This window comes from Pagrus pagrus (genome assembly GCF_965226575.1).
Source record: "Pagrus pagrus genome assembly, chromosome: 20".
Lineage (NCBI taxonomy): Eukaryota > Metazoa > Chordata > Actinopteri > Spariformes > Sparidae > Pagrus > Pagrus pagrus.
This window is the reverse complement of record NC_140207.1, coordinates 26,015,077-26,038,176: the sequence shown is the minus strand read 5'-3', so window position 1 is coordinate 26,038,176 and position 23,100 is coordinate 26,015,077. Positions and strand designations below refer to the sequence as shown.

Sequence of the window (23,100 nt, the reverse complement as noted above, 5' to 3'; positions counted from 1 at the left end):
TCTCTATCTCCCTATCCCAACGCTTACTTTGTTATCAATCACTACTAATGTGTGTGGTGACCACATCATGCAGGGCAGGTAGGGACACGTCTGCAAAGATTTTAGCTGCAATCATATCAGTCAATTTCACAATCAATTTCCATACACTCACACATAAACTGCATGTATGTATTCAACATTTTAAAAGTGCATCTGAAGAGAGAAGAGATGTATATGTGACCACTGAATGTTACATTTTAATAAAAAAAACAGATGCTTGGTGTGTTCTATACATAAGACTAATACAGACTAATAATGAAAATACGATGAGATTCATTCAACACACTGCAATGCAATTCAGTCTAGCCAGAGTGCAAAAAGCAGTAAAGTGCAGTGAAATTAATATATATATATATTAATTTCACTGCACTAATAATTATTAACAGGTTAAAATAACACCTGAACCGGCCTGAGGTTAACTTTCCAAATGTCCCTGATGAATTTAAGGTGGAGTAACATTACCTTACGTCGACTCAGCTATTTACTGATTATTAAACAATGCTGCTATCATCCGAAGTAAGCTAGCAAATTAAGACTCTGCTCCAACAACGGTAACTACGATGCATTAAACTATTAATTTCATTCACTTCATCACATTGACATTACTGTACCTCTACCTTTTTCACCTTTTTACGTTTTTCTTCCTCTTCTAACCTTCTTTTCCTTCCCTGGGCGCCGGATGGTTTCAATATTTTGGACATTGTGGTTCTGCTACAGTATCAATAAATCTCTCTCTTGGTCTCGGGGTCGCAGTCCGGTCAGAGTCAGGCAACTCGCCCTTTCGACCCAGCCCCCCACCCTCACAGAGGGTCTCTCTAGGGGATCCTCGCCTGACAGGTTACAATCTTACCAAGAGGAGAATGTTGATTAACCTGATGTTCTCTGTCTTTATGCTTGAGACTCTCCTTTTGATAGTGAGCAGTCTAAAGTTGCTATTGTGTCAGAGCAGCCCAAGTCTTCACAATTTGAGGGGATATCCAACCCTAGCATTGCAGGTGACAGTAAGCCCTCTGCCATGGACATCATCTCTAAGGTCATGAGTGCACTGAAAAATTGTGGGACTTGGCTTTTCAATTGAGATTCAGAGTGGGTGAAAGCTAATCCACGATGTCCAGCAAAAGAGTGTGAGAAAACGACCGACTGTGTCGGACTTACAATGCAGCCACGCGGGCAGCTCGGTCTGGCAATGCACTCACTGTTTTGTTGGCAGCTCTCAGGAGGGCGGCCAACCCAGAAGACCAGGACACCGTGAGCCTGATAGATTCAGCCCTTGTCACTCATTCCCAGATTACAATGAATATTGGTGCAGCTGTCATATGCCATCTGCCATGATGTCACAAAGGCAGATTTGGTTGGCGCAGACATCTCTGCCAGAGAACATCAAGAAGGAGCTTATTAACCAGTTCAGGTGTTTCACCCTGACTCCCAGGGTGTTTTGGATAAGGCTGAACAGTCACGATGTACAAGAGATTGTGTTCAGCGCACATTCAGCAGAGCCTCCCTTGCCAGGTATAAACTGAGGGGCTCTCAGCCTTCACACCAACCCCCTTGAGCTCGTCAGGAGCCGTGGGTGCATGGCAGGGGACACGGCTCAGGGTTCTCGGTCACTGGTGCTGGCAATAGACAGCCATCACAACGTCGGCAGGGATTTCAGTCCTGTTCTTCTTCCAGAAATGCATCCCAGAAGCGGCATCCTTCCAAAGGTCCAGGGCCTCAGAGGGGTGTCCCTTAGGGGTGGGGAAGCGTTCGTAGAAACTCATTCCCAGCTATGCCTGGACAGCTGGGAAGTAAAAGTGTCATACCCCTGGGTACTGGCTACAGTATCAAAGGGGTACAGAATTCTGTTTCGGCGGTGTCCTGTAAAGCGATCTGACCTTAAGTCTCTTTCTCACAAAACGCCTTTCCTATTGGCCATTTGTTTGGCCAAAAGCTACTTGCTCGTCTGTTGTCAACATCCGGGGTCTGTAGGTTGATCTACTACCTCTGACCTGGAAGATGTCGTCTCTGAGCTGCGCTCGCACCCGCGACAGCCGGCTTGTTTACCTGTAGCTGCTACTGCTAGTTTGACCCCGGATGTTGATAACGGACGAGCCCGGACTCAGAGGGGAATAGCACTAGCATATCGTAACAAAATATTGGTGAAATGAACTAGTTTCGTGGCAGATAATGTGTTATAGAGGCTGTGTGTCGCTGCCCCGTTACTCGCATTATATGGATATATCGGCGCTACGCTGGATCTAATTTCGTCCGAACGACTTCAAATGACACCAAAGTTATGTGGGTGAGTAAATGACCATATAGTTTGCTAGAAATAAGGTCCAGGTTGTAAAAAACGGTAGTTATCCTTTAACTAAAAAATGTATCTTCTTTAAAAATGATAAAATTATTGAACCTTATTAACATTTTTGCTGGGTTTAATGGTAAAATATATAACATTTTAAACATGAATAAAGCAACAAACTACTATGTGCTATGTAAAGATACAATGGTGCCCTGAACAGAGAACGACATCAAACTCCCTCCTTGAGCTGTTCGTTGTTTTGGTAGCCGGGCCGGCCATGCATGCATGTAAGTGCATGTGCGTGTTACTGCCCACTAAATATCAAAACAAGATTTGAAGTAACAAAATAGGCTATGCACTTACAAAATCTTAATTCATATTTGATCAGCACTGCCTAATTTTGCAGTTTAATCTGAGTTTCATGACCAGTGTGTGATCAGATGGCGTTCGCCCCCCCCCCAACTTAACAAAGTGCTTGTTTTGGTCCGGTGCTGTAATGCAATATCTAGTGGCAAAAAAGTCAGAAATTCCACCTTTAATAGAGGAGTTAGTTTGATCACTATATATGACAAGTTATTTTTAGTTATTTTAGATTGATGTTGTGTGCTTCTGGTTACAATCTGGTTACAAAGTGCCTTCTAAATAACTGCTCTTATGCAACTCATGTATGTATGACTGTATGATGATCAAATTTAAAATTCTTCCTGGTACTGTGTTAAACTCCCTGTTGTTACTGCACAATTTTCTATCTCACCCTCCTTTTCTTTACTGTCTCAACAGCCCCAGGAAGCCCTTGAAGACTCCCCCCACCTCTCTGAAGGATTATGTTTAGAGGAGGGGGATTTGGGTGCTGACTCCCTGGAATGGTGCGAGAGAGGAATAGGAGGGGGTGACACATCCGATGAGTATTTCGACTCCCGCTCTTGGCACAGTGACACCCTGTCAGATTTGGGTCCAGATGCAGAGGATTCACTGGATGCCCTCCTGGGACTGGAGAACACCTACATTGATCGAAGAACAACAGGCAGCAGCTTGCACACTGGGCAGAGTAAAGCCTGGCAGAGAGAGTCAGTGACAACCAAGGATGGCCACAAAGATGCCACAGCGACTTATTTTGGTCGATCCACATGTAGCAGGAGGAAAAGTCCAGAGAACAATGTGGACCCTAATAGTCACTTGAAGCTGACCGCCAGAGACGTGGGATCAGTTGAGATCCAACCTCATCTAAGTACAGAGAAACCAAAACTAGACTTGCACCAGGAACAGTCCTCAGAAATTCCAGTCACATGGAGCGCGGAGCTACAGAGTTTAAATATACAAAGGCTACACAACACAGACACCTTTGACACAAAGGTAACTAGTCCACCAGACACTCAGGAAGTGAAGTCACGTGTGCACCCTGAGGAAAGCAATCCCAACAGGCGGAATCAATCTACAGACTCAGAAACATGCACAATACGTATAGATACCGCAGAGGACAAGATTGTGGAGACACTACAACAGCAAAGCACCCATGAACATGAGACAAGGTTACAGACACGTAACACAGATGGAAAACGCATAGAGAACACAAGCAGAGAAAGATTAGAAATCTATAACGTTCAGGATGTAGAAGTAGAGAATATTGAATTGCTCAGCACTGTAGAGAGAAGCGCAGGTTTAAATAGATGCAACAGTGACTGTATTAATAGACAAAGTCACAGACAGAGAGAAAGTTTAGAACAACAGAGTATTAACAATGAAGACCGAGAGATACATGCAGTTATAAAAGTGCACAGTGAGGACAAAAGGGACCTGTGCGAGAGTGGGGGGGATTATTCTAACACATATGGAACACATCAAAAAATAAATGCACGATCATTTGACAGTATTTGTAAACCAGCACACTCTAAATCTGAGTTAGTTACAGAAATTGTTGTATCAAGTCCAAACATCACAGAAGCATCACATAACACAAAGTCAGTCAATACTCAAATCAATGTATTGGCACAAAAGGTAGATATTTGCTGCTCAAGAACTTCGTTTGAAGAGAGACCCATCAGAGGATTGTCAGAGATCCACCCTCAGGTTTGTACTAGTGTAACAAAGCCCCAGGATAAGGCATGGGTGTCAGGTGTCTGCTTCCAGGCAGATCAGTTTGGGTGTGTTGGCAGTACAACAGAGGCAACTAAACCACCTGGGACAGTAAATGAAATCTGTTCCTCTATCACATTTTCCACAGAGACCACAGCCTGTTATCCATTGGATACCTGTGCTACTGAGCTGACGGTTGTTCCAGAGGTTTCTGCTCTGGCCTCACCTGTGTTGCTAGTAGACTCAGGTGTGGAGGAGAAACCAGAACAAAAACAACCTCAGACCACAAGGTCACAACCAGGGCAAGTTCCAGGTCAAACCCAGAATTTAATCCCTTATCAGTTCGATCAGAGGGGTGCTACGATTGAAATACCTACTCATAGACAGCTCCATACTGTCAAAAAGCTCCGGCTTTCAGGACCTGATTCAACTCAAACCCAATCTGACACTGGTGGGGAGCCTAAGGAATGTCTGCCTCATCACCCACTCTCAAATAATCTGCTGTTTTTTTCTCATGACCAAGGAGCAGAGGATATCTCCCCTTTGTTATCAGAGAACTCTGGAGGAGCGAGGAGGGTAGGATCACCGTGCTCTCTACGAAGGCAAAACAAGGAGCAGGAGGTGGAGCTCAGTCATTTTTATCTTGACCAGGAACAAACTGTGGATGCAGTAAGCAAAGCCAAACTTCCACTGTCAAAGCTTGGTATAACAGAGCTTTCTGAGCGCAGTGAGTTGAGAGTAATTGCCAAAGCAATTCCCAGTTTTCCAGATGCCTCCTTTGCTAGGCATGTGCATAGAGAGATAGGAAAAACACCAACTTGTCCTGCTGCTACTGAGTCCATTCAGGACTGTAGCATAGAACACCCAGATGTAGCACAAAAGGCTATTACCTCGACAAATGTACAAACTACTGTCGGCACAATTTCTAGTCATTTTAAGGAAGTTCAGCTGGAGTTGAAGATCCCTGAACCTCCCTGCATTCTGCAAGCCCCTTTTGATCTGCTCTCAGACTCTAACAATAACACCAAGACCAGCGTAAATGGAGGGGGGAGAGGAGAGGGTGTAAGCTATTTCTCAAAGGGAGCCCAGAGCAACTACAAAAGTAACGAGAGAATAAATTGCCCCCTGGTTGAGCCATCAACAAAAGTGACCTCTGACCCCTTGGAAGATATAGATATACCTCAGGCAGACTCTGAGGTGTTCCTGTCTCCACTGGACCACGGACCCAACTGGAGCAGAGAGGACTCTGAATCTGCTCCAGAGAAAGACCTTGATAGCCACAGCCATTTTAGCCTAGCATATGCAAATGAGCTAGAAAACCTTAAGACAGAAAAGACATTTGTTCAAAGTCTAGATTACAAGTGTTCTATCTCTGAAAAAAATGAAGGCTTTAAGCCCTTAAGTTCAGAGAGTAGAGGCCTATTAGTTGACAGTAAATCTGAAGAGAGTCACCATTGTAGCCAACCAGGGGATCACTGCTTACCTAATAAAAGAATAGGCGGCTTGTCCAAATCATTCAAGAAACATGCTCTGGGTGAGGAGTGCAGAGAGCACACGGAAGTCAGCTTGCCAGCTCCACAGCAGGAGGCCAGGAATCTTAGATACCCACACCCTGATGTCAGCCTCAACCTGTTTGCTGTGAGTAGTTTAGAACCAATTGTGGAGGCTGAGCGTTCACTGGAAAATTGTTGCACAACAGAGGATAATTTAAAAATAGGAACAAAGAAAGAATATGAGATCATGAGGCCTACTGAGGGAGTTAAGGACAATGTTTACCTATCAGGGGACATCTCCGGCCCCAAGAGTCCACACCACCAGCCTGAGCTGGAAGAAGAATCCTTAACTACTGCTGAGTTAGAACCTGAGGTGAACCCAGCAACACCTCTCCTACGTAGTAATAATGAAAAGCGCTGTAGACCTATGACTGTTGCCTATGATGTTGAGACTTACACCTCATCTAGCGGCAACTGCAATGAGTTGGATGATCCTCACTTTGCTATTTCAGCCACAAATGCCAACCCTGACAACATGACCAAGAAAAACAAAACAAAAGGCAACCAGACAGGAAATAAAGGCTCTAAGTTTTCTGTCTTTGCTAAAATGCCTTCTTTTAGGAAGGCTAAGGGCTCAAAGGGTGCTAGAAGTGAGAAGGTACCCCAGGAGTCATCAGATGGGGGAGGTGAGGGTCTTCTGCCTGAGCAAGGGCCACAGAGGGAAAACTCAGATGATGAGGTTTTTGTCAAAGGTGACATCTTCAACAAAACCTCATTGCATTATGAGATAGAAGAGGACTGTGGCTTTTTCTCCTCTACTCCCCACACTCGCCATGTACGTCAACTGGTCAGCCACAGTAGTAGTGGGGATGGTAATGGAGGACCGTGCCAAGACAACCCTCTTCACAGCCAAGCCCAGTCACCTAATGGGCAGACCTACAAGAGGAGCAAAAGCAATGACAGTTTAAACATTCGCATGCGCTTCGCACAAGCTCATAAGTCCCTTTCCAGCTTGTTTGAGTCCCGTTCAATGGATAAGGAGAATGAAGAGCAGGCCACTATGGGCATTGATGTGGATTCAGGTAAAGCCACACAATCCGGGAGGAAGCTAAAAAAGGCCAAGGAGGCTGAGCTGTTGAAAAGAACTCTTTCACTGCCAGATGGGGAATGTAGTCACATGACTTCTGGGCAAGACCGTGGAGAGCTAAAATCCTCTCCACTCCTGAACAGGCTCAGCAGTCCACGGTCACCATCCTCCCTCAGAGCTCTTCGTCACACTGATCCCATCTCCAAGAGGGGAGTTCCACAAGGGACTGGAGAGGAAAACCCCCATGGAAGCAAATCTAAAGGCCATGGAAGAAAGTGTTCACCAAATGGTCTACCTGTCACACTGTGTGTGTCTGGCATACCTCCATTTTTAGATGACTCTGCAGTCCCACCGCCCAGTTTCACCAGCCCAGTCTCACCTTGGAGCCTCTGCTCACTAGCCACCCTTACTCATCAACTTTCACCATCCTCGATCAGGTCCCAGTCAGTGGCCAGTGAGGACTTCACTGAGAGCCCCCTACGGCCAATGAGCCCTAAACCTAACAGCCCAAGGCCAGCGGCTCAGCGCAAAATTTTTCAATACCCTCGCTCAGCAAGGGCCATTTCTGTCTCTCCTATCCTTCTGGGCCAGTCAGCTAGTGTGGAAGGACTGACAGACCCCCCTGAGAAACCTAAAACCCTAAAACCCTCAGCTAGCCCTCTGTGTCTCAGCCTGAGCCCTCTGGATGGAGCCGAGTGCAGAATAGACAGCCAGTCACACATCAGCCTGTATGCCAGTGGCTCCATCAACGAATTAGAGGTAAGAAAAAATCTGTTTGTCAGACACAGAGCAGATTTTTGTAAATTATGAAAAGAAATGTGTAACAACTTTACAAATCTTGAGCATAGGTATCAGTGTTTCACCTTATTCAGATTTCTGATGTGTGTGTGTAACTGCAGGCCTTCCTTTTTGGATGTTAAACATAACCATAAAGATGCCTGTACAGGCACAAGTTGCAAGTGGGGTCTCAGCTCCCCAAGTAATTCATCCATGCCTCCTAGTTACCAAGTCTGGCTTGGAATGAAATGGGGAAAAAGGCCAAGATCAAAGACCAGTTAATCTTTTGCTCCGCAATCTGTAGTGTTTGTATGTGTTTATGTGAGTCTCAGGGTGGTTATATATCTATATCTCTCAGAATCTGGTTTGGGACAGAGAACAAGTTCCTATTCCCAAGTGTCTGTCTGTGAACTAGATGAAGAGGGGGAATGAAACAGTAGAATCGTAGATTTCCATTCTGTGAGTTAATGTTTACTGTAGTACTACCTCAATGGCAGTTCCTACAATAGTCCTGAAATGCAGAGCCAGAGCATGATAACTTGACAACTAGCCCCCTCTTGTGGCTTCCTCCCACAGGATACAAAACAAGATTATAGAGCAACTACTTCTCTAAGTTAGACACCCACTCAGTACACAATACCCTTAAGCCTTGCCAACTGCAGACTAATCACATGATCAGAACAATTTGTGCGGATATTTTACATTCACTTGTTCCTTTGTTCTCTCTTCTGATCCAGTTTTACACTAATGGAGCCATATTGACCTGACACACCTAAGCAATGTGGCCTCTGCTGCATAAAGGGCAATATTCACAAGCGTAGCGCTTGAAATTTGACACTGCCTTACAATGAAATTTGACAAAAAGAACACTTTTTTTGTTACTTTTAGGGTGATTTTGACAAAGAGCTTGGCAGCTCATTTTGACTGCTTCTTAGTAAGCTAGTTTACTAGTGATTATACTTATGATTATATACTCTTTTAAACTATTTAAAATATTTTTTGAATATTTTTGTGAAAAAGAAAGAGGTCTGTGTGGTGCAGTTTGTGTGATGCTGTTAATTACTGTCTTTTTTGATACTAGCAACCAAGGTTGGCGACCTCAAGTGTCAAAACACGTGAAACTTCTGATATGCGTTGAGCGGTCTGTTTGGCAACTCTAATTTCATTTTGTTTCATTGTTTACAAATGTCACAGGTCTGAACCGTGCTGTGCGTGCACTATCTGCATGTATTAAGAAATACAATGAGAACACAATTCACCACTGAAACTATGTGTCGGTGATGACTAGCCAGTGAATGGAAGTGCCTGTCATCATTTCACTGTCATCCTCATGTCATATTGTACAAACACACTTACAAACACATACTTGTCCAAAGTTACGATCTAAAGGTAAAGGGTAACTCCACCAATTTGACACATAACAGTGTGTACTACTGCATATGTGAACAAAGTTGTATAAAGCCTTTTGTGGCTGCAGAAGAAGCTGAATGCAATTTGATAAATTGCCTCCAGTGATGTCATTCAGTAGCTATGTTGCATTCTAATAATCTAGGCTCCAGGTTTTGAAAAGCAGTCTACCGGTAACATTGCACAACAAAACATGCCATTATGGACACTTTAAAAACAAATTATCAAAATCAATACAGCAGAACCAGAGATATCGCCTAGATTATTCTAGACATTCTTCTTCCTTTACAAAGCATGGAGCTTACTAGGGGTGGGCGATATGACCTAAAGTTTATATCACAGTATGTTTTTGTGGGTTTTTTTATGGTGACGGTATTATATCATGGTATTACAAGAATAAAAGAAATACTCTACTCAAACATTCCACCTCTTTCACTCTATTTGGCAGTGTAAGGAAACTTATCTTAAGCAAGGAAAACAAATTAAAAACAAATCTATGTGTTTATTGGCTTCAAATGGGAATAAAATTGAGGTGCAGGCCTACATGTGATTTCGGAAGAGTAGCCTGCCTGAAAATGTTGGTTAGACAATGGGCAGGATTAGGCCTCTCAACAGCATTTATTTGTGGAAAATCCAAAGTGTATTTATGTAAGTACAATAGTCAGTGTACCACGGGCTTGTCTATTAAGATAATTTACATACAGCAGCAACAGACACACTGACTGATCACAGAGCAGAAGACGCTTTCATGTAACATTAACAACAGAGCCAGCTGAGCTTCATTGCCTTATTAAGTTCCACATCAAGCCACGTGAAAACAGTTGCAAACTGTTTCTATTTAATCGGCTTCAAACGAGGCTCAACGTTCACACAGTTTCTCTTGACTGTCCCTTAATACTAAATACTGCAACATTGCTCCAGTGTGCTATAGTAGCAAGTAGCCACATTAGCTATGGGAGGTGCTAACGCTCAATTCAACAGATTGACCGGCAAAATAAAGAGTAACCTACAGCAATGGCAAAACTTCAGCTGCAGCTTCTAAGTTTGACCTTGGTAGCTATCCATCCTTTAGCTTGAGTTTTGAAGCTTAGCCTGCTTTTTACATTGCTGGCCCTAAAAAAGAAGATGTTTGTATTGGTTCTGACAGAAAAAATTGGAGAAATTGGGCTGCTTTGTTTTCCTGGTCACATGCTTATGTTACCGAAGTTGGCATTAGTGAGGAAAGTAGTAGTTACCGGATGTAACTTCACTTCTAGACTATGCTTTTAGCCGTCTAGCTGCATGATATCACAGCTGCAATAAAGCACATTATTTTAAAAAGGCTAAAACTCTGATGGCAATGACGATGTTCCAAAATCCATGTCATGGCTGAGTGTGACACCGGTGTAGAAACTGGTATACTGCTCACGCCTAGCGCCTACTTTTTTTTTTTTAACATATGCAGTAGTAATCCCGTAGACCTTTTAACAAACTTTAGTGTGTAAAATTGGTTACCCTTTAAAAGATAGCCACAGGCAGTCGAGTTTGTATAGTAGAGATGACTGTCACTAACCAGTTCACTGTGCTATCAAAAGGGCACACAAATCGGTGGTCGACCTGCCAGCCAGTCCAGAACAAGAAAGCTGTTGGAGATGAAAGGAGAGGGGAAGGCCTCTTTAGTTTCTGCTGGGCTGAGGACTGGCTGCTGGGTGGATGTGGGCTGTGATGTAGGCCGGCAGCAAAGGCGAAAGTGTTCAGATGACCTCTGGATTGAAGAGCAAAAGAAATACAAATGCAAACTGACCAGAGCCATCAGGGGGAGTCTGGGCCAACTCAACACATTGTTATCTGAAGACATGGACAAAGTGAGATGTGGCCACAGTGTGGTGAGCTGCAAACAAAAAGATCCATACCTTGGAAGTCTTTGTAATCCTCATCTTCTTCCTTCTCTGCCCTACTCCTTTCCATTCTTCCTGGACAGTTTGTTTCTCTCTGATGGCTTCTGACAGTTTTTCTTAGATATGAAGCCAGGGCATCTGTCATTGCTTTGCTTTCCGTTTCAGGCATGTCTTGGTAATCTTTTTTCTCCACTCTTCTCATTCTGCACTTTTATTTGTGCATGCCCATTCATCTTGTAGACATTTCTTTGCATATCACTCAATTTTTTCCAATAAATGATGTTTTTTCATGTCCAGGTTCATGTCCAGTTCATCATAAGCAAACTAATGAACGTCAGTGATAATATCAGCGATTTGAATTAATCCTCTTCTATTTCTACAGGCTGATGCTGGGGTCACCTTGGGGCCTATGGAGGCCTTCCAGTGGATGCCCCTCAAGGCCCACTGCTTCTCCCAGAGCACCCCCATTGGTCTTGACTGCCTGGGCTGGAGAAGACACATCTCCTACTCCTGTAAGTACTCACCGGTTTCATCTTCTGCATTTTTCGATACTGCACTCTTATTCAGAGTGACCTGTGGTTGTCAAATGGTGGACTGGCTGTTGGAACATTTGAACCTGTGAAGATAATATCTCTAACCAAAACCATGTTTATTTATTTTGTATCATGGTTTGCCTGTGTGGCATGAGATAGAGCAGGTTGTCCACCGATTGCAGTGTTTGGGGTTCAATCCCTGGCTCCTTCTTATCCAGGCGTCAAGCGTCTTTGAACAAGACACTGAACCCCAAGTTTCTTCTGATGGACAGGCCAGCACCTTGCATGGCAGCTCCACTACCAGTGTTGTGTAAGTGTGTGTGTGTGTGTGTGTGTGTGTGTGTGTGTGTGTGCATGTGAATTGGTGAATGAAAGTCAAATTGTAAAGCAATTTGACTGTTAAGGTAGAACAGCACTACATAAGTGCAGTCCACTGTTGTGGATAAAAGCGAGGGTCCCCTAGACCTTTACCAAGCTGCAGAATTGACCCTTTCCTCGTCCCACTCATGGGGGGAAGTTTGGCACCCTCCAGGTTTGTACCATCCCAGTAATAAAGATGCTACATAGGACCACTGCCAGACAAGGATATTAACTTTTCTCCCTTAAATAAGTATATCAAGATAATAAGGAAATTGCAGATGTGAAGACACATGAAAAAATAACTCTCCTAATTATTTTAAAGCAATATTTTGTAGATTGACATTTTTTGCAATTTGGGCCCCCCTACAGTCTGTAGCCCCATTCACACTGCACTTTCAGTGCGGGAACCATGCGCTGATTCTCCGCATCACTGTTTGTGTGAAAGTTACAGATGTGGAGAGGGGGGACAGTTTCGCTGTGGTTCTGATGCGCAGATCAGAGGTGTGTCGGTCTGATGGTGTTCACGGTCTGACAGCTTAACAGATCTTTCACTCATCAAATGAAAGGGAAATGACCCACAAAGCAACATTACAGGACCAAACAACAGTAATGTGGTAACTGGTAGTGACTTTGGCAACTTATATGAGGAAAAAAATACTGCAGTTATATGTTGAAAAGTGTCTGTCATCCTGTCTGTCCTATCGACTCTTTGTCACATTTCTGGCCGAAAAGCAGCGTCTGTCCCCGGCAGGACAGCCAGGCATCTCCTGTGGTTGAATGGCGGTGATTATGTGATGCAATTCAAAGCAAAAAACTTTAGCTCTCCATGTCTTTGTCTCCTTCCATTATTGTGTTGTTACTGTCTCCGGCAACTTGTATTGAAAAAAATCACTGCGACGGTCAGCCCTCCCGACCGAACTTTCGAGTGAAAGCCAGACAGGGTCTGCTGCTTATGATGGTGATTATGTAATTTATAGCAAAAACATAACTTTGTCACTTTCCAGGATGCATGGTGGGTCAGGATCTCAATCACAACACATTATAACTGCATCCATATGATTATAAACAGTCGGCAAATACATATTTAGATTAACATGTGGAAACTGGAGGAGATACGTTAAAAAAACGCACAGATGTCAATGTCATGATGTGTACCGTCATGTTTCTTTGGGTTCCATTGCTTGGTTGAGTGTGAACAAACAAAGGTGGAGAAAAGGCGAGCCTTCGCTGTGGCCAGAGTTTCTGAGTTTCTGTGTGAAAAGGCCTTTTGAGTGCAACACCACTTCCGTAAATACAAATGTCACGTCTGTAACAATTCATCAGACTTAATGTAGGTAGTAACTACATTACTACAAAACTCATTACGTCATAACTATGTTATGTATTGAAAACTTGTCTTTAAGTAAACATGTGTGTAACACTGTAATCCTCCCCTCTCACTGAAGTTACATATTGCACAAACAAGTGACAGAGACACCATTCACCCTGTTACAAATACTGCACCATCGGAATGATTTTGAAGCTGTTATTTTAAGGTAAAAACATTTTATAATGATGCTTTAACTTAAAATTAAGTCGAAAAGACTTGCACTTGTTGCAACCTTCCTTTCTTCTCTTCTTCCTATCTATCTATCTATCTATCTATCTATCTATCTATCTATCTATCTATCTATCTATCTTTCTGTCTGTCTGTCTGTCTGTCTGTCTGTCTGTCTGCCTTCAGTTCATAGATTATCTCTGCTGTCTGGTCTTGGAATGCCCAAGCCTAATTCCAGCTCTGTCAGTCTATGTTGAATCTGTCCTGGGTGTAACTTAAACTGACTCACTGATTAAATTTCACCTGTGCTATAAACACATGGCACGACATGGGTATACACACAGTGCAGTTCCTTATTTAACCTGCTGGCTGCAGTAAAGTCTCATTGAAACTCAAAGCTCAGAAAGTCCCTCTAACCGGTCACAGACCCATACAGATAGGCCATCAGAGTCTTTGGGGACATAAAATTCTTTATTTTGTGCTTTTTATTTTTTGTTGGGCTTGTGTGACAAAGATAGGAAAGACATTTCTTGTTTACCACACTGCTAAAACCAACCAAACAACCAACCAAACAAAACATTAAGCCATCTCACTGAAACACATCAGCACTGTGACTCATGTGAAACATTTAGGGCAGGGTGTTGTTTCAAATTTTTCAGTACTGGCTCATGTTAGAGATCGACTGATCGACTATGTTTTTTTTTTTGTTTTTTTTTCAAGTAGACCAATAACAGATATTTGAAACTGATATGCTATAAAACTGATATAGTATAATGTTAAAGGTACTTTACTGGAATGTTTCCATTTTCTGCTACTTCCAATTCACTATATTTATTTAATAACCTTAGTTACTAATTACTTACAGATTCACATTATTCAGTGTTGATTGGCTATGACTTGTGTTGTATTATCAGTAAGATGGCGCAACATTGAGTGTTGACTACAGATCGAAAAGGACGCTGAATCAGAGCTAAAGTAGTACATTTTTAGTTGTATTTATTTTATCAGCAATCAGACACAAGAGAAACTGAGACAGATAATCAGAAAAATGCTGAATATCAGCCCTGAAAATCAACTGGGCCAGTAATCAGCCTGTCCTTACTGGCTTATATGTTGAGTTTTGGTTGTATTTTTCGGATACCTTGGAGTTAGAACACATTATCACAGGACAAAGCTTTTTTTTTTTTTTTTCAAAACAAAAGCCAATTTTCTCAAATACATGATTAAATTAATGTTTATATTAGGAAATATCTTTCTCTTGCTTTAAGAAAATTAGACCTTTAGGACCTTTTAAACATAATTTCTCTCCCAAAAAACGTGTGCAATAGACACATTCGGTCAGTACAGAGCCTCTATCTTGAACCCTAAAAATAATGACAACACTGCTGAAACGCTACCTTGAGGGCCGACCATATCCTAATCGTCAGTTATTTATGTCCACCTATTTAAAACAAATGCATTCTAATGCAACAAATTCTTTCTTTGTATTGTGTTATAATCGGAAGTTTGTCCATCACATTATTACCAGTGACAACAAAACAGACGAAATATTTGAAAGCTTTAGCCTGGTGTACCTGATAAACTAAACTGAGAGCTGAGTGTATTGCTGATAAACTGGCTAACATGTACAGTCATGGGCAACAGTTTACATACTTGTAAAGAAGTTTATTGTGTCAATCTTGAGTTCCAATGATTTCTACAACTCTCATTTTTCTGTGATGAATGAGTGGAACACAAACTACTTTGTTACAAAAAAATTTTTGGTTCAATAATGAAAATGAAAATTTGACCAAATCTGCTGGATCAGAAATATATTGTAGCATGGCCTCTTAACTTCTTCTGAGTGATTCTGATTGATGACAGCTGATGACTTTTCTGGGCCCATTTTAATAGGGCTTGTTTGATACACCCATTAGACCACAAACACAACAATGGGAAAGTCTAAGGAGAGCATTGATCTGAAAGAGCACATTATTGATTTGAACAAGTCAGGAAAGTCACTTCGAGCCATTTCAAAGCAGTTACAGGTCCCAAGATCAACTGTACAAACAACTGTTTGTAAGTAATAAGTCTTTATCGAACCAAACTTCATGAATGTTTTTTATGACAAAGTAGTATGTGTTCCACTCATTCCATCACAGAAAAATGAGAGTTGTAGATATCATTGGAACTGAAGACTGACATGATATACGTGCATGTTTTTTTAGTGTATGTTAAAGTTTGACCACGACTGTATATATAGTTTAACTGCTGCAGTGACATAATCCTCACCATCATCATCCTTTCAGTGACAGTGTACCTGGGTTGTGGTTCCTGTATCACATGTCTGGGTTGTGGTTCCTGTCTGGGACACTCATGCACATTGGGCCATGCTTGCATAAACACACATGCACACACACACACTGAGCCCACACTCGTGCTGTCAGGCAGTATATGGATGCTCACAGTGAGGTCAGTGGTCGTGCTGCAGATGTCCTCCTCAGTATAATTAGATTAATTTGACTAAATTAAATAATGAATCTCACAGAATGGGACAGCACACACACAATAAGCCACTTTAATCTTTTTACACAGTGCTATGCATCATTGTGATCCCCAGCAGAGCAGAGATAATCTGTTCAGTGATATATCTCTTTTTCGCATGTAATCTTCTTTAAGGTGGTTTAATTTGCTGGAATCTCTTCGTAATGGTGGTCTGAACTTGAAAAGACAGATAGTCAGCTGTTAACATACAATGTGTAATTTCTGCCTCTAGGGGGCTCTCTATCAAAACAAAATGCACTACCATTGTGGCTACCATTAGCGCATGGCTAATGTAGTAAAGTAATCTGGCTGTTTGTAGCAGGTAAAGACAGCACGGTGGTGGTGGTTAGCGCTGTTGCCTCACATCAAGAAGCACAGCGCTGTGTGTTGGAGTCCTAGCTGGGTCTGGCTTCCTACCAAAGCCATGCGAGTGAGGTTAAAGTAAAACTCTCGCCAAAATGCAACATAGGCTTTTTTTGTGAAGGAACCTGAGTCAAACCTTAATGTAAAAGCATAATTACGACGAAAAAGCCACTTTTAAGATTTACCGTATTTTCGTTTTCGGGTCAAAATCATTTTCAATGGTGTGCTAGGGGCAACATTACGGTAGCATCAAAATCGCTGTTTTTAAAACACTAAGGTGGAAAGCTCCTAAAGCTTAGTTCCATATAAATGCACGGATAATTAAACTAAATTATTTTAATTTAAATTAAATTAAATTAAACTAGAACTAAGCTTTAGGAGCTTTCCACCTTCACTCTCCTCCATGTTACGTCGCACTCGGGGATCAACGCTTCTCGACTGGCAGGACAGCGGCAAGTAGAACAAGCTACTGCTAGCGTGAGTTGTTCAAAAACCTTCTTTTTAGTAAACTCTTTGTACATGAACAATGTTCTCAATGCTCGTGTTCATGTGTAGAGACCCTGGTGATACTACGAGCAAAGTTTCATGTTGTGTCGAGTCTTCTTAGTGTTTTAAAAATAGCGATTTTGATGCTACCATAATGTTGCCCCTAGCACGCCATTGAAAATGATTTTGACCCGAAAACGAAAATATGGTAAATCTTAAAAGTGGCTTTTTGTCGTAATTATGCTTTTACATGAAGGTCGCATTTTGGCGAGAGTTTTACTTTACCCGATCACTCTAAATTGTCCATATGTGTGAATGCATATGTGTCAATGCGAAGGTGAATGGTTGTTTGTCTCTATACGTCCTTGTGATGAACTGGCGACTTGTCCAGGGTGTACCCCACCGTGTGCCCAATGTTAGCTGGAATCGGCTCCACCCCACGCCTCCCTGTAAAGGATAAACGGTTTTGGAAAATGAATGAATGAATGATCCTCACTCACTTTGCTGGTTGTGAACACATCAATAAACAACCACCGTTTCTGATGAAAATCTATCTGACTTGAATTGTCCACAGATGAGATAATGTTTTAATTTAGTCTTGTTCGCTGACTTCCCTGTCCCGGAAGTAGTGTCAGTGACCTAATGAAACACACTTTGAGTTACTTTGAGTAAACTGTGGGATTTCTCTGGGTTTGAAATTTGTTGGAAACATTTGGGATAATGCACAGAACTGTACACAACTGAACAAAATATATAACAAAGAAAAAGCCATTTCAGGCATTTTAATACAGGATCCATACACATTATATGTTTAAGTCATGCACTGTTAGCCTCAGGTGTCTGGCTTTATATTTAACCATTACTTATTCACTGACTGTGACTCAACTATGACAGAGCTTCATGGGCAACGCTGGCTTTGGACTGCATATGAATTATGGCACGATTAAAGCTGTATTAGAAGGAATTTCAGCATTCAGATTGGTGTGGTGTACTATCTAGTTCTGCACGCTTCCTATTCTTTCAGTTTCTGCTTTCTCTGCTTTTCTTTCGTGTGTGTATGTATGTGTGTGTGTCTGTGTGTACTATGCCACAGATAATATCTAGTGTCTCTGTCTTGGTGTCACAATCTGCTTTTTTGGCTTCACTCCATCTGCTGCTGTCCAATCACTGTGACATTTTCATCCCTGGCACCCTGTACTTTGTGTGTGGGCTGATGGAGCAAAACAGTGAAGTCAGTAACAAACATGGGATCGCTGTAAGGAAGATGGTCAATGGCAGGAAACAGCTAGAATAGGACTGATCACAAGAAAGTCATTCCAGTAAAAAATGCAGTCCTGTGGGTTTTGCAGATAATGTTTCTACAAAGTGGTATTGATCTCATTTTTTTTAACGTCAAGTCTCAAAGCAGTGAGCAACAGAAATTAAGTTCTATTAATGTCCATTGTATTGGGGTGGAGGCAGAAATCTGTGACAGATATAATACAGACTGTAAACTGAAAAACTGAACAAACATTATCAACAGAGTGTGAAGAAACAACAGCATTGATGTTTAAGTACCGTGTTGGAAGACACTGAAGTTAGCATGCTAATCAGCTAGCCCTGGCCAATCCTTTGTCATATTACCACTTTGTGCCGGCAAGAGGCGATAATCCAATAGCCCCCATAACTTCAGCTGGGAGAAATATGCCAGTTGTTAGTGTAATAAATGAGCAAAATGAACTCACAATATGTCAAGAAATTAAATACGCCTGAATTCAAGTCTTTTATCGAACATTAATAAAATAAAGGCCAAAACAGGGTTAGTTTTAGGGTTAGGGTCTTGGTTTGTCTCCCCACAATCACCTCTGGTTTGGTCAAAAGAAATCCTCAATTCACAGAAAAAGACGAGAAAATATCACAACTCTACACTCAATGCTGATGTCTGACTCTGCTTCTCCTCTCCCACTGCATGTCTCTCCTGTCCCTGCCAGTCATAGTCCTGGTCAGAGCTGCTGTATCATTTCTGCACTGTATCCCCTGTTGGTCCGTACATCCACTGGTCTTGGAGGCTGTGTTCAGTCCCAGTCTGGTGTCCAGCCATGTTCACTCTCAGGCAGCCAAATCCAAATCAATCAATCAGTCAATCAGTCAATCAGTCACTCTGTCTGTCTGTCTGTCTGTCTGTCTGTCTGTCCGTCCGTCCGTCCGTCCGTCCGTCCGTCCGTCTATCTATCTTTTCATGAATATCTTTAAAATCTGTTAAAATGCATTGGATATTGCTATATATAAGTCAGCCATTGATTTGTTTTACAACTCCAAAACTATGAGAACCACACAGATCTATATTATATGTACTATGTAGCATGTTTGTAGAGCATCTGCATTATACATACGTGAACTCATTACAGTCACAGACCCAGTGTGGCTGAATATATCCAGGAATTTAATCTGAAAATCTGCTCGGTAATTCACTGTAGATTTGAAAACCAACATAGTGTGTGGAGTGTGTGTGTGTGTGTGTGTGTGTGTGTGTGTGTGTGTGTGTGTGTGTGTGTGTGTGTGTGTGTGTGTGTGTGTTTGTGTGTGTGTTTGTGTGTTTGTTCTTGTGTGTTTGGGAGGGTGGAGGGGGGTGGACAGAGGGAGAGCGGGCTGTTTTCTGTCTCCACCTAAATGGATCCTGCACCATTAGTGAACCATCCGTGCTGTTGCTAGCGGGCAAATGACAAGGTCGTGCTGCAGAAACCCCCCTGCAGGACCCCCACTGATGTCAGCCTAGAGAGAGAGAGAGAGAGCTAGAGCGAGAGATGGACTGTGTGAGTTAATGTGAGGAAATGAAGCAGTGTGCAAATGGGTAGAGAGACCCAGAGCAACAGCAGCAGAGAGAGAGAGAGAGAGAGAGAGAGGGCTGCCACTGTATGACAAGCGATCCAGAGAGGTGAAGGGAGGAGAGGAGTGCTGCTACAGCTCTCCTTTTCTGTGCATGGAAGGAGGAAGCAGCAAGTTGTGAGCTGAAGCTTGCCTCAGCGAATAGTGCAGCAGCAGATATCAGCCAGGAGGCCAGCCCCTCCTCCCTTTCCTCCTCCTCCTTTGCGCTCTCTCCCTGCCGGGGGAATAAACCACCTGCTCAGCCGCCTTGCCTCCTCTTCATTTCCACTTACTTCTTCACTGCCCACTTCCATCTCCCCCCTTGTTGCTGTGCATCCAAATTGGGATGCGGACCCAGCAGGGCTCAGAGGGGGGCGTGCCCCTGCCTGGGGGCAGCTGTGGCAGCAGTGGCAGCGGCAGCTCGGGGCTGTCACCTGGGTCTGACTCTGAGGGAGGAAGCCCGACAGGCGGAGGGGTGGACAGCATGGTGGACGGAGGTCTCGGGGTGGGTGGATGTATGGGTGGAGGCGGAGGAGGAGGTAGCTTGGGCGGCACTCTGAGGGGGGTCCTGTCTCGCTATTGGAGCTTGGAGAGTCTGCATTCCACCACAGGTAAGTGCCATGCACACACGATGCAAATCGTTGCAGATCTTGCACATGGATGCACATGCATAGTGCACTGTATGTGAACACACGTGCACACCAGCACACTGACACACTGCCAGGAGGTTAGTGCTATTTAGGGCTGGATTACAGTACAGTTTGTGCATCTGTATGTGCATGCATACATCATGCCAGCCATTCAGATGACACCTGCTGACAGGGTTGGTGCTGTGTTGATGTGTTTGGGTGGGCCAGCTGCTTGGTTTTCTAGTCATGCAGAAAGAGCCAGAAAATAGCAACAGCTTCGCTTTTACAGCACAGGTTTCTGTGTGCTTAGTCTCCTTTTTACTGGTTGAAATCTGTGTACTCATCTGCTACACATGAGCTATATACTATACTGTGTATGTATGTGCTTGTTTGCACTCATGGTGGCCCTCAGGAAGCATTCAGTCTGACTAATCAGACAGTTTTTTTTGTTTTTTTGAAAGTGACAGCACATAAATTATATGGAGCGAGGAGGAATGACATGCATCAAAGTTTCATACACAGACTCAAAAGAGCAATATCATGATTACATGGTCAGTGTCTGAAATCCATGGGCTACTGGCACGCCCATCATATCATATTTTTTAGAAATATTTATTAAACGTTTCAACTTCCCTCGCTCTGAGCGTTTCACTGTGGTATTACTGGTGGTTTCACTGTTGCAAACGCAGCAATAGTAACATGGCTACCGCTAGCTGTCTCGCTACTGTCCAAAGCAAAAAAAACATAACAATCTCATTTTTCCCTGGAAACTCTGATCTCAGTGCTATGAAAAGACAGAGTGAAACACAGGCTTTTATTTTAATAATAAGTAGTCAGGTTTTGTTATTTACTGATCTAGTATAAAGAAAGCTGGTTTTGTTTCGAGTCCCACTGGTAAGGAGGAACACATGTCAGCTAGGGAACAGACTTTGACACCGGAGCACTCTCCATCGAGTGAATGTTCGTCCGTTCACTCTTGCTTTACCTTGGATTCTATCACTCTCCCTCTTTACCTTCTTTGCCTCCTCCATCATCGGGGTTCTTTTTCTTTTGCAGTGTAGCGTTGCCACAGTTATTCCAGTTGTTCCACCATTACCTGAGGACTTTTGGATTAGGGCTTCATCTAAGAATTATCTTCAACATTGATCAGTCCATAAATTGCTCAAAACAGTGAAGAATACTCAGGTTCCTGGAGCCCAAGGGGAGTACCAGTACCCCGAAACTCTCATTTATGGAGATATAAACCGGAATATTCTTACATTTGAGGAACTTGAAACAGCAAATTTCTGAATTTTACTCACTTGATAAATAGGGTTGGGCCAATAGATGATGCCGTCCATCACCAAAGGCTGACTGTCATCGACTACTGAGCCCTGTAATCAGAGAGCACAGCACAGTAAAGTAGTGGGAGAGAAAAAACGTTATGTCTCCAAGTCCTGTTTTTTCTTATTAAACGTGCCCAGTTAGGTGAACCCAAAACACTTGGATACAGTGTTGCCACTGTTTCTTTTCTGTGAGCCGCTGTTAGTGTGTTTCTCTAAATCCTGCTGTTGTCATTGACATTTGGGTTGAGCCCGCTAACTTTGTTTCAAGCTTCTGAGGCTGAACACAGCTATGCTATGGACATATGGTGCGGAGACAAAGACGCTTTTAACCCCAGCACGAGGATGCCTGTCAGTGGTAACAGGAGACAGTTTTCTCTTGTGGGTGAGACAGTTGGAGGTTGCCTTCAGAGGAATAGTCTGAAACAGCGGTGACTACAGTCGTGTGCTCATGAGCCACACCTGTCTTACGGCAACTCTGAGGAGAAACACTACCTCCCCCTGCTTCCCCTGACATTGATGTCAGCGTCCATCATGATCTCTCACTGTGGACATCATCATACCCCAATTCAATAGACATCGCCCAACCGTATGATAAATACCAATTATTATGATGAGATTTGATACCAAGTCCAAGACATTTTTTCTGCAACTTTTGGTTGTGGGTTTAGTTGTAAGTCAATTCAATACAGGCACAGGTACAGGTACAATACGTTTTAAATAGGCGATGATTCAGTGAGATTCGATGCAATTTGATACAATGCAATCTAATACAGCCATTTATTTTATTTTCTGTTATAGAATAAAATAGGCTGTTTCTATAAAAGTATTAAGTATCTTTGATATACTTCATGAAAGACCAGGAAACCCCAAGTATTTTTGTTACTACATGGCGTGGGGAAAAAAATGGAAGGCAAATGTCATTTTGAAACCACACTGAGGGCAGCAGCAATGAGAATGAGTGGTTGCACTGTCACTAATGTCCACATCAGTATTATCTTCTATGCATGATTGTGATTATGACTTTTGCAGTAGACACAGACAAAAGAAGACTTGCTGCATGAACGCAAGAGGAATAGGAGAGCAACTGGCCATCAGCACAGGATGCTTTACAGCTGTGAAATTCAAAGCTGGGAGCAGCAAAATCAGTGAAGGGAAGACATATTAGTTCCTAACACTGTGGCATTTACGCAGATCTGCCTCGCTCAAATGGCATCACATTAGCTTTATTGTGAGTCCCAGTTGTTGTCGTCGTGGCTTTGTCAGTCAGGGTGTTTGCTTGTGTGTGTGTGTGTGTGTGTGTGTGTTTGTGTACGTGTGTGTGTGTGTGTGTGTGTGTTTGTGTGCGTGTGTGTGTGTATGTGTATGTGTGTGATGAGCTGTGGTTTTTAACTTGTCAAGAACAGAGTGTGTACATTCCAGAGAGGAGTTAGAGGAGGAGGAGGCCTAAAGATGTACGGTAGAGTGGG

At 42.9% G+C, this 23,100-nt stretch overlaps 1 protein-coding gene across 4 annotated transcripts in view; it reads left to right on the top strand.

Annotated features, from left to right (window-relative positions):
- The window catches only part of arhgef4 (Rho guanine nucleotide exchange factor (GEF) 4), a 146,318-nt gene that overhangs the window by 66,450 nt on the left and 56,768 nt on the right, over nt 1-23,100 (top strand). Inside the window, exons 3-5 of one of the 4 annotated variants that reach the window (XM_084339922.1) lie at nt 3,101-7,732; nt 10,732-11,001; nt 11,417-11,546. In XM_084339922.1, coding sequence (XP_084196048.1) covers nt 3,101-7,732; nt 10,732-11,001; nt 11,417-11,546 — 5,032 coding nt within the window. Of the gene's footprint in view, nt 1-3,100; nt 7,733-10,731; nt 11,023-11,416; nt 11,547-19,706; nt 20,292-23,100 lie in introns of those variants that run through there. The other 3 variants (XM_084339921.1, XM_084339923.1, XM_084339924.1) reach the window with 3 other exon arrangements.